This window comes from Rhododendron vialii, chromosome 8a, assembly GCF_030253575.1.
Source record: "Rhododendron vialii isolate Sample 1 chromosome 8a, ASM3025357v1".
In the NCBI taxonomy this organism is placed as follows: Eukaryota; Viridiplantae; Streptophyta; class Magnoliopsida; order Ericales; family Ericaceae; genus Rhododendron; species Rhododendron vialii.
The window spans coordinates 19,578,081-19,589,534 of record NC_080564.1 but is presented as its reverse complement, the minus strand read 5'-3'; the positions used below and the strand labels follow the sequence as shown (position 1 = coordinate 19,589,534).

Below are 11,454 nucleotides of genomic sequence, written 5' to 3'. Positions count from 1 at the left end.
TAATGCCCAATACAACAACGGGTTCACATAGTACCCAAGTTAGCACGGGCTCACACAGTGCCCAATATGACAACGGGCTCACACAGTGCCCAAGATACTACAAGCTCACACAGTGCCCCAATACCATCGCGGGTTCACACAGTACCCTTAACAACCACGAGCTCACACAGTGTCCATCACTTCATAACTCATGGCTTTCGGAAGCCCATTAGTAATCAAGTTCATTTCAATCTCGCAAGACCTTACACAATTGGAAAAATTTCAAAATGACACCTGAACTTTACACCAAATGTCACAGAGACACCTGAACTTATATTTATTTCAATTAAACACCTGTACTAACAAAATCCCCAAATTTAGACACCTGAACTTAAGTTTATTTCAATTAAACACATGTACTAACAACAGTCATTTTCAAATAAGGTGGTCCTTATTTTAGTTAAAATAAGGACCTCTCCATTTCTCCCATTTTTCGTTTGAATTTTGATGATCCAAGCCGCTCAATGTGTTCAGAACGTGATTTTAAGGGTATCCGCGAGGAATCGGCAAAAAAAAAGACCAGGAAGGTCTTCATCCGAGCAGTTTTAATTTGAACCGTTTGATAAAAAATAAACAAAAACTGCTCGGATGAAGCCCTTCCCGATCTTTTTTTTGCTGATTTCTCGCGTGTACCCTTAAAATCACGCTCAGAACACATTGAGCGGCTCGGATCATTGAAATTCGATCTGGAAAGGATAGTCCTTATTTTATTAAGTTAAGGTGGTCCTTAGGAGAAGGGGACTCGTACTAACAAAATTCCCAAATTTAGACCCCCGCCGTTAAACTCCGTCCCAAAAATAGCTGACATGGCATCTCCAACCCATTTAAGTTGCCTCATTGCACATGTTTCTAACAAGGGACAATGCACCCAAGCGAAACCCAGAGGCAGACTTCAGGTCTTGGGTTAAAGTGAGGGAGACGGTGGAACAATAGGCAGACTTCTAGAGAGAGAAATGGAGGGAAATCAATTAGGTTAAGGTCATTTTCCCTCCAAACCATGTTTTTTTGCCCAAACCCAGTTCTTCTTTCTGCTCGGCATACTTCTAATGATGGGTTTCACTTGGGTGCATCGTCCCCTGTTGGAAACACGTGTAATGGGGCAACTTAAACGGGTTGGAGATGCCATATCAGCAATTTTTGGGACGGAGTATAACAGCGGGGTCTAAATTTGGGTTTTTTGTTAGTACAGGTGTTTAATTGAAATAAACTTAAGTTCATGTGTCTAAATTTGGGGATTTTGTTAGTACAGGTGTTTAATTGAAATAAATTTAAGTTCCGGTGTCTCTGTGACATTTGGTACAAAGTTCATGTGCCATTTTCAAATTTTCCCTACACAATTTCTATCCATTTTATCCATTTCACCACGTTGTCACATCCACTTAGATTTTATCAAACTAGTTCACCTAGATCACTCCGCAATGTTAATCAATACTAGAATGGACCATAGACTTTCATAATGACAATCATTCGGCAAGTAAGCATTTCAACTATGCATAAGTAATCATAACATCATCATATGAATTCACGTTACCTTGCAATTCGATATTTTGTGCATGACCTGACCCCATGGCTCTTTGTACACTCCCTCTGCTCGTCAGTTGTGGACAATCTACCGCTAAGTATCCCGAATGACAACACCGGTAGCAAGCACAAAGTGGCCTCTGACCATGGTATTCCCTTTCCTGAGGACAGTTTATCGCTCGATGGCTCGACTGACAGCACCGATAACACACAATCGTTGACCCAGACAAAACTCCTAACATTCTAGAAAAGTTAGGTGGTTCTGAACTATGTTGGCTCGAGGTGGACCGACACTGCTCTCTGTGTCTCTTCCTCCTTTGGTTCTTAGACCCTTTTGTAGATTTATTCATTCTAACAGTTCGTTGTCTCGGCTCCCATACTTTCACTTCCTCTGGTGTCTCTTTCGTATACTTAATACTCCTAGCACACTTGACAATGTCAGAAAACCCCCCAATTTTTTGACCTACCACAAACTTCTTAACAGACGGATGCAATCCTTTCTCAAAATGCCTACATTTTCTATCCTCTGTTGCAACTGATTCTGGCGCAAAACGAGACAATGTTTGGAACCTAGTAGCATATTCTAAAACAGCGATGTCACCTTATCTAACCTCTCGAATTGGTTTCTAAGTTGTTCACGATATGACTCCAGAAAGTATTGGTTTTCAAAAAGTGTCTCAAACTCAGCCCATGTCAAACTCTCTTCAACCGGTTTGATTTCCTCATTTGCAACTTTAGCCGCCCTCCTAGCGTCTCTCCTTACTCCCAAAATGGATTCCCACCACTAGTTTGGCTCACCAGTAAGTTGACAAGCGACTATACTCACCCGTAGGTCGTCCTCCGTAATCTTAAGTGCATTGAAGATCTTACGAATTTGTGCAAGCCAATGGTCGGCCACAAGGGGATCGCTACTCTCCCCATCGAACTGAGGTGGATTTCTACGGCTAAACTCTCGCATGGCTACCTGGCCCGACTATCCGCGTTATCCCTAAGAGGTGGTTGCAAAGATTTGTTGCCGCAAGTGCCACTACAATTTCCCTAGTAAGCTGATTCTGTCCTGTCCCCATTCTCGGATTCTCAATCCTACCACGTCTATTCTCAAGCATCGGAGGCATTTCACTATAAAGAAACAATGAAGAGATCATCAAAAAAAGATACACTGCGAATCTCCAACTCCACCAATCCTGTCTAACAACTCTACGCCACTATACGGTAACATAAATGCAATGCCACGTAGTTGGATGCAAGTCAATCACTCAGCAACACACAAGTCATGTCAAAATGCAATGATTTTTGAACCCATGAGACTCAAAGCCTTCCCACGGTCTCGAAGTATTCTAAACCTATGCTTTGATACCAAGTTGTCACGCCCTCGATTTTTACATAAATAAAGATAACTTTTCATAAATAAAACTCCTCACATTATCTTACATAATACCCCATAAGAGTTTGAACATATTACATCATTAAAAGAAACTGAGTTAAGGTTCTATTACATCTCCAAACATGATTTACCAAAATGTCCATGAGTCACTTTTACAACTTCTTTCGAAAATATGCACTTGAATGCATGCACTTCGCTCCATGTTACTGCTTCGGGATCACACCTAAAATATGATTGGTTGAGCTACGCTAGCCTAATAGAGAAATCTACACAACCATTATATGCAAATGGGATGACAGGAAGAATGAATAAAGTAGGTAAATTTTTTTTTTTTGGTAAATTAGCTTGAAATTAAAAGAGATTAACCGAATGTACAACCTACAAGGGGCATACCCCAGGGAGGAAAAGAAAAGGAAAAAAAAAATTGAAAAAAAGTGCGATAATCCATGCACAACCCGCATGGAGAGTAGGGTAGATTAAGAAAATAACAAAGGTGTTATGTGTGTTGAGATCATACCCCTGTTGCACTATCCATCTAAGTGGAAGGATAGTACAACGGGGTATGATATGAAGTGATACGAGTAGAATATCATGAAAGCTAACTACTACCTGGCACATCCCGTCAGGCTAGGAAATAAAATAAATAGTCATGGTCAGAAATGATCAAATGATAACCATCACTGACAACTAGCATCAGCATCGTAAAACGGCTTCAAGGGAAGGCAGAACAACTACTACAAAGGAACAAGGCACTAAGAAAAGAACCAAACCAGGGATGACAACATCCGATAGGGGGCTCCACCCTGCACACCATGCCCAATCCATCCGGCCTAAAACTCCCTCATCCAATCCCAAAGGCTCGCCAGAAAACAACCCGCCCTCAGCCAACTACCAAACACCATAGTCTCCAGAGATGGGATATGCAAACCACAAAACTAATGCTCCATCCAGACTACTACTCCCTCAAGCTAATCCCCTAGGCTCGCTATAATCTAAAAGAGGGACAGAAAGAGGAGCCACAAAAGAGGCCACTCGAACCGCAGGTGAAACCAAGCTGCCCTTTTTGATCAGTGCACTACCACCAATCTAGTCAATGACAGCCCGAGAGGCTACCCTTTTCAATCAGTGCACAACCACCAATCTAGTCAAAGATAGCCTGATCACACCACACTACGTTAAAGAACCAGGCCAGTGAATCAAAGAATAGTGGAATTTAATAGAGCTCCACAACAAATTGCACAGCATGTGAGCCCCAAATTGGGCAATATGTGCCCAGTAACTAAATTGGGCTAGTGTCACTGTATCGAAGTACACTACATTTGATGATGCAGTTTGCAGCACCTGATTTGAAACTCCAAATACTAATAGTACGCTGGCCCATAAGTCCAGCAATAATCAACATTTGGCAGTAAATATTCAACTAAATCATAAGCCAGTACTAGCATAGGTTATTATCCAAACTCTTGTGTAACAAAATTTATTGAGCAGTAGCAGCGAGAACCCTTTATACTTCAGATTTCATTGTTTTGCCTCATGGTTGCTCTACAATTAACTGAGAACCAGCAGAGATGAAGCACACCATTAGCTCAACCATTACCTCACCTACGCAGGACAAATCTGTCCTGCATCAGTAACGCCATAACCGAGACCTAGATTTACCACTCTGTGTCTTAATTGTTAAGTACAATTTCATTTATGTACCCGAAAAGTTCACTAATCACTCCCACTTCATGATACAATGAAGACAGATAGATTGGATCCAGTTAACAATGGAAAATAAGGAGATCCCCTTTTCGGTTAATTCCATGATGTGTTCATTTGAAACAATAATAATCTGCTGCAGATCAAGGATGGCTCAGAACCTTACCTAACTCCATTAGATGAGAGAGATGGAGCAGACTGACCCTTTCTAGTCGACAGCAAATGAAGAACTAAACCCATTGGTGGCTTGTTATCTCCTGTGGGAGTTGGCAGATCTGGCAAGGAAATCGAAGGCCGGATGTCCAGATGTGAATACCCCAGGACGAATCGGATGCTCAGTTCTTGGACGAGTATTTCTGGATCTAAATCCTCTGCCCCTCCTCTGTGAGGTTGAATTGCGAATGTGAGCTCCAGGTGGAAGAAATCGGATGCTCCAGCGTTGATTTCCTCTCACCTATAGTGGAAATCGGTCCTCCGATTTGGAATTAACTGATGGATTGCAAAACCCAGTTGTTGATCCACAAACTTAATCAGTGGGATGAGTTCCAAAACCAGATTTGTAGTGGATTTTGACTGAGGAAGTGCATTCTTTCTCTAGGTTTAGAGAGGGAAGCTCTCAACCTCGTCAAACTTTTTTTTTTTTGTAGGTAAATTACTATGTCTCAAGTTTAAAACGGAATGGAAAATAATAGATATCTCACCGTCGTTCATGATAATACAACATAATGACTACACACCAAGGTTCTAGGCTAACCACAACATCCTATTCCGAATACTCTATCCGCTCATCGACTTCACCTTAGTCATAACAACGCGCATTTAAAGAAAAAGACCTATCGATACATGACTCTATGGTGTTGTTTCGACAACCAATCATTTCTCTTGTATATTCATCAAACAAACCCTTACGTTTACTCATATGCATCACTGTTGCAATCCCACATCACACGTCATAAGCAAGTGCTCTTTCCGGGCTGTTTATGGAGTCCCACTACTCCCTACAAGTATCTCCATCACTAAAGGAACTGAATCACATCACGTAGTATAGATCACCGTACCAAAATTCCTCCAATACACTTCACAACTCAGCCATTCATCTTAATCATATATAATGAATTCACAACGAAGACTTATTCACATAGAAGTGGTATGAATAATTTCACCTCAGTCAACTCGATATCATTACGTTATTAGTTTCTCATCACCATACAAGCATTCACATATCAAGGGGATATTCTCTCTCAACGATTCATAGACTTCCACCTTGCAACTCATAAAACCATACAAGTTACGCAAGAGATGTACCAGATATCAAACATAAGGAAAATGTATCATGTATCCACGCCTAGCGTTGTTTAACTCAAAGGCGTGTTCTACGTGTTAGTTTTTCACATCTCATGTCAACACATACAACTTTTGCCCATGTATATTCCTTATGTTCTCTAAATCCTCGTTTTCAGTGTCAAAAGACTCATATGGAACCCAACGACCATACAAAGCCTTAAGTATACCACTAGCCTCGTCAAACCATTCAATTAAGTACTCAGGCGAACCTAAGAACATCTGTGTCTCACCTAAACAATTCTAAGGAAAAAGGATTACCCGACGTATACGAACATCTCCACCTTATTTTGGCTACCATACCTTATTGGCTTAGAATTAGGCTATGAGACCACTACCGTTAGAAAGTATATTTTTGATACATGAATTTCAATATAAAATTTGCCCAAAATGGAGTTAGAATGAAAAAGTTATGCCTGTTCGAAGTTTTGCCAAAAATGCAAATTTTTCAATCCCTACCAATAGGACACAACCTCCTACCAGTAGGAGACCAGAATTTCACAAAATGACACTATTGGACAGCGTTTCTACCGGTAGGGCCAAAACTCCTACCAGTAGGACCTGGGTTTTCAGTGCATGATTTTCAGATTTCACTAGAACAAATCCAACAACGAAAGCAACGATCTAGGGCACGATTCAAACGCCAAATCAACACGTAAAACACATAATATAAGTGAGAAATCCCTACCTCAAAGTCGAAGAACGAAACCCAAGCTCAATCAAGCAAGCCCTAACTCCGAAAATCTTGAATCAACCGGATACTCCTCTACAAGCTTAACCCAACGGACTACGAGCCCAAAATCACGTGTAGAAGGTGAAATAGAGGTTAAGTTTCATGGGTTTTGAGTTATTGGATGAGATTTTGTGGGAGTGTGAGAGTGAGAGAGAGAGCCGGTGGAGAGAAGAGAGAGGCATGAGTTGAGAGGATGAGAGAAAGTGATCCTCTACACCACACACACACACACACCTATATATAGCCATACACTTGTAATTTACACTTGCACCCATCCATTAACAATCTTACCACAATAACCCCAAATCACATAACCACATATCATTCACATAATTTGCAATTCAAGCACTTATCAAACATCAAGATTATTAAAATTTAATATGGGTCTCTACAATACGGCTACACCAAAGATCTGAGATTCAAAAGTTTCCTCCAGACCCAAGTGCAATCCCCAGGTACTTTCAAAGTTCAAAAGTTCCTACCTTTTATTAAATACGATTTGACCCACTGACACCACATAGATAAAGACCCTAGCTTTGAGATTGATGCTGCCGAAATTGTTGAACATAATCCATGTGTGTGTGATAGTCTAGTTTGAAAGGACACCACCATAGCATAGAAGTTTAACAAGAAAGAAATTACTCCATCCGTCCCAAATTGGATGTCAATTTTTGATATTCGTGTCAATTTCAATTCCTTATATCTTTCAATATGGATCTCAAAATATGTGCAATATGGATCTTGGTTGATCATTCTCGATTAATTCTATTATACAAAGTTTTCAAACTCGTGAAAAATATTATAGATTGAAAGATATAAGCGATGAAAAATGACACGAGTTTCAAAAATTGTCATCCTTTTTGGGATGGAGGGAGTAATAAAGTTTATTCTTTTGATATTTCTAAAGCTGATGAGATCTTTGATTACTTGTTAAGAAAAAGATTTATTAAATTGCCTGCTGACGTCAAACTTCCATCTTTGGAAGAGAAGAGAGAAAAAACATATTGTAAGTGGCATGATTCCTGGAGTCATTCTACTAAGAATTGTAATGTTTTTCATGACAGGATACAAGAACAGATTAGGAAAGTGAGAATCAAATTTCCAGAGAAAGTTATGGGAATGGATGCTAATCCCTTACCAAAGATAGAAGAGGTTGATACTAATGTCAGTTGTCAACATCTTTGGCTCAGACAGCGTAAAAGTTTGGCAAAACAAGTAGGTGCATGTTAGTATGAACACAGCCCTGTTTGGAAGAGGAAGACCATACATTGGTCAACCTCGAAGTGCCATGACAAGAAGTAGTGGCCCGTTATGTTAAGAGAGACCAACCTCAGAGGAGTGTTGAGAAGAACCATTTTCCAATGCTTGAAGCAGACTTTTTTCCTAAAAGGATGGAGCAAAAAGCTTTGAATCAGAACAATCAAGGCCTTGGATGGCTTCTAATCAAAGCAAGGAAAGGAAGCCTTGGTTGCCACCAGCCAAAGTAATGAAGGGAGGACATGGTTGGCTTCTAAGAGAAACACACCAACCAACCCAGCTTCACCAACTTTGAAGAGGGAATATCCTCCTCAAAAGAAGGTCAATATAGAAAACGAGGTAGCAAATCAAGAAAATCAGGAGATACAACAGGAACAAGGCACTCAGAGTGGGCCCCGCAAGCCCATCGGTTCCAATTCCAATGGTACTTGTAGCGTTTTAACATCAAATCAATTCATAAACCAGCTCTTAAAACCTCTAATTTGAAAACTGACATGGTACCTTTCGTAGTGAAAGCATTTGGATTATAATTAAAATCAAACAGCGAAAACTCCTTCAACATTTAAAACGGTTAGGCACAAAATATCAAAATCATTATTATTCTAATTGCGCAAAATCTTGAATCGAAAAACAATTGCACTCTTAAATATATGTGATATAATTGACCTACATAATATTTGAAGCTTCCTCATTACTTTTAAATACTGACTATTCAAGATAAAAAGTTTTTGTTAAAACACTTCAACATGTTGCACAATAATAATTTGGGGAAGGTTGATGAGTACAAAATTGAGAATAATTGGGAGGGACATAACATTGCGGGTTGAAGATATATTGTGACAATAAATTATAATCAAATTGTAGAGAGTTAACTATTGATTGAGTTGGGTGTTAAAAAAATAGGGGTATTATAGAAACTGATTTAAGAAGATGAAAAATACTAGAGTTTGAGAGGTGAGTTTTACCTCAACTACAATGTAAACCAACTAAAAACTATGGGATAATGATTGCGTGGTAATGATTCTTGGATTTTCTTCAAGTATTGAGGTGGCTTTCATTTTGCTAAAAAAGCCAATGTGTTACGGCCTAGAATTTTTATTTACCTTATTAGTTATTTGGGCCATTATTAATTGGAAGTGTTATGTTGTGGGTCCCAATTAATTATTTTATGTGTGCTATGGGTATTGTTGTCGCAGTTATAATTTTTGGAGTATTCAATTGATTTTGGGTAAAATAGTGGTACTGGATGATAATTCTATAAAATTGTGTTAGTTTGGATTGGTTAATAAGTAAATTTGTTTTTCTATTTATCTATCTAAATTTTAATTAATTAGTTAGGTAATATTTAGGGCAACAGGAGTAGTGGCCGGTTTTTAAGCGTAATAGTTAGGGTTATATACGTAAGCTGAGGAGGGTTTTGTTTTACATTAGAGATATCGTTTTGAGAGAAAAGAGTCACAGCAGGCGAAGTCAAAGTTGTAGTCGATGAGTTTCAAGGTGGTTTTCTTCGGGTTTACCGATCAGAGGTAATATTTTCCTTTTGTTGTGATGTATATTAATTGTTCCATGGATTGGTCAAGCCTTTGGGTTGGAGACTAGTTTAATGGGGTTTGTTTGTGTAGAGAGAGAGAGGTACGGCGTGGTGTGTGTGGCGGTGATCGGTGGTAGTCAGTTGGGGTTGCTTAAATATTGCACATTTGTGAGATGATTTGAATATTAATACCAGTAGAGGAATTAAATGGTGTCGATGCAGTGGGCTAAGTTTGATGCATGTGTGGACAAGTTGTCTTATTGAAGGGAGAACAGGTGGGTTTTCAGTTTTGGCACTTGAAATGCATATTGAGTTGTTCATGTGTACGTGGAACTAGCTTGGACTTAGGAATTAGAGTTTTTGGTTTGCTAGCTAATTAATTAGTCTAGGCTAGTTAAGCATTCTTTCAGGCAGTCCTACTTTGCTACAGTAGATAATATTATACTTGATACAGTTAGTGATAATATAGCCAAATGATTCTTTGTTCAGGTTATGATCGTTTTGTGTTGTTCGATTGCTTTAGCTTTGGATTCAGGAAAGTGGTTAAGCATGTTACGTATTTGCGAACTTCCCCGTATCCCTTAAATTATTGTTTTAGAAAATTAATGATTGAAATTGGGAACATGAATTTATTTTATTTGGTTCTTGAAATTGGCATGCGGATTGGTGAAACTATTTGTTGATCAAATAATCTTTTGGTGAGAACTTTATGGCTATTATTGGGAACATATTTTGGAAGTCCAGGGAAATTAATCCTCTGTGTACGGGTGACTCTAACAATTAGGAAAGAAACCGGATTAGGCCGGTGACCCTAATGCTCAATGGTTGTTATTGATCGGATCATTCTTAGGGAAAAGTTCCACGGGCTGCCTACTCGTGGTGACTCTATGATTTGATATTAGATCCAATTATGAGACATTTATTCACTAGCACTTGGTACTATTGATTTTGGTTGTGTTTCCCCATTGTTGTTGGAGGTTGTATTGTGATCACCATTAAGACTTATCGGATAAATCGTCAATTGGATTAATGGATTATTTTGTTGCTCGCTGCATATGCCAAATTTATGTTGACATGGTAAATTATTTTGATCCCTGATTCATAACTTTATTCTAATATACATGCTTTGCCATTCACTGAGCTCGTCAGCTGATGGATTTATTCCAACTTCTTTTTCAGGCGAGTTGGGGAGTTAGGAAAGGACTCTAGCGGCATCTCGGGAATTTATTTTGGTTGACCAGGGTGTCTCATTCTAATTTTATTTTAAAAATCGCTTCTACATTGAAAACAATTGTCAGATAACAAATTCTTTTTTTTTATTGTTGGACCACTGGATATTGTTTGGTTCATGGGATGGTTGTACCCCATGTTTATGATTGAGACACATTTGGCTTTGGATTTGATTAATAACAAAAAGCGATCATTTAATTTGATTTTCGGTTAATTTGATTTATTCAGGCTGCGTGTCTCATGAGTTAGTCTCATGGTTCACGGCCGGTCACTTCTCATTTTTGGGGTGTGACACAATGATTTGAAAATTTATTTTATAACGGAAATACTTTCAAATCAATAGTTTAAAAGTTTCAACGGAATCATCGATGAGACGTTGGAGCCCACTTTAGTAAGTTAATGATAATATTTCAGATATCTCAACATTTAATATTGTTTTTTGGAGTTAACCTTCGGTCACCCATTGGAAAGACTAATCAGAGTATAGTCATTTAAGCCATGTGTTATCTGACATAAAACTATTCCTACCACACTCACTAGAGATGCTTTAAAGGGGTGATGCATTGAGCACACCAGCAATAAAAAGCTAGTATTCTTACGATCCATTTGGCGGGTGGAGAAGGGAAGGGGATCGGGAAGGGGATCGGGTGGAGAAGGGAAGGGGACAATGACTTCGGGGATATAAGATAATCTATGCCTACGCTTATCCAGTATTTG

General features: G+C 39.1%; 1 protein-coding gene across 1 annotated transcript; it reads right to left on the bottom strand.

Moving 5' to 3' along the window:
- Positions 1-1,526: 1,526 nt before the first annotated feature.
- LOC131298641 (uncharacterized) lies at positions 1,527-2,518 on the bottom strand. The gene is made up of 3 exons (XM_058324118.1): positions 2,387-2,518; positions 2,172-2,344; positions 1,527-2,130 (listed from the first exon to the last, which is right to left on the bottom strand). Exons 1-3 carry the CDS (start codon positions 2,516-2,518, stop codon positions 1,527-1,529), a joined length of 909 nt encoding a protein of 302 aa, XP_058180101.1.
- Positions 2,519-11,454: the final 8,936 nt, after the last annotated feature.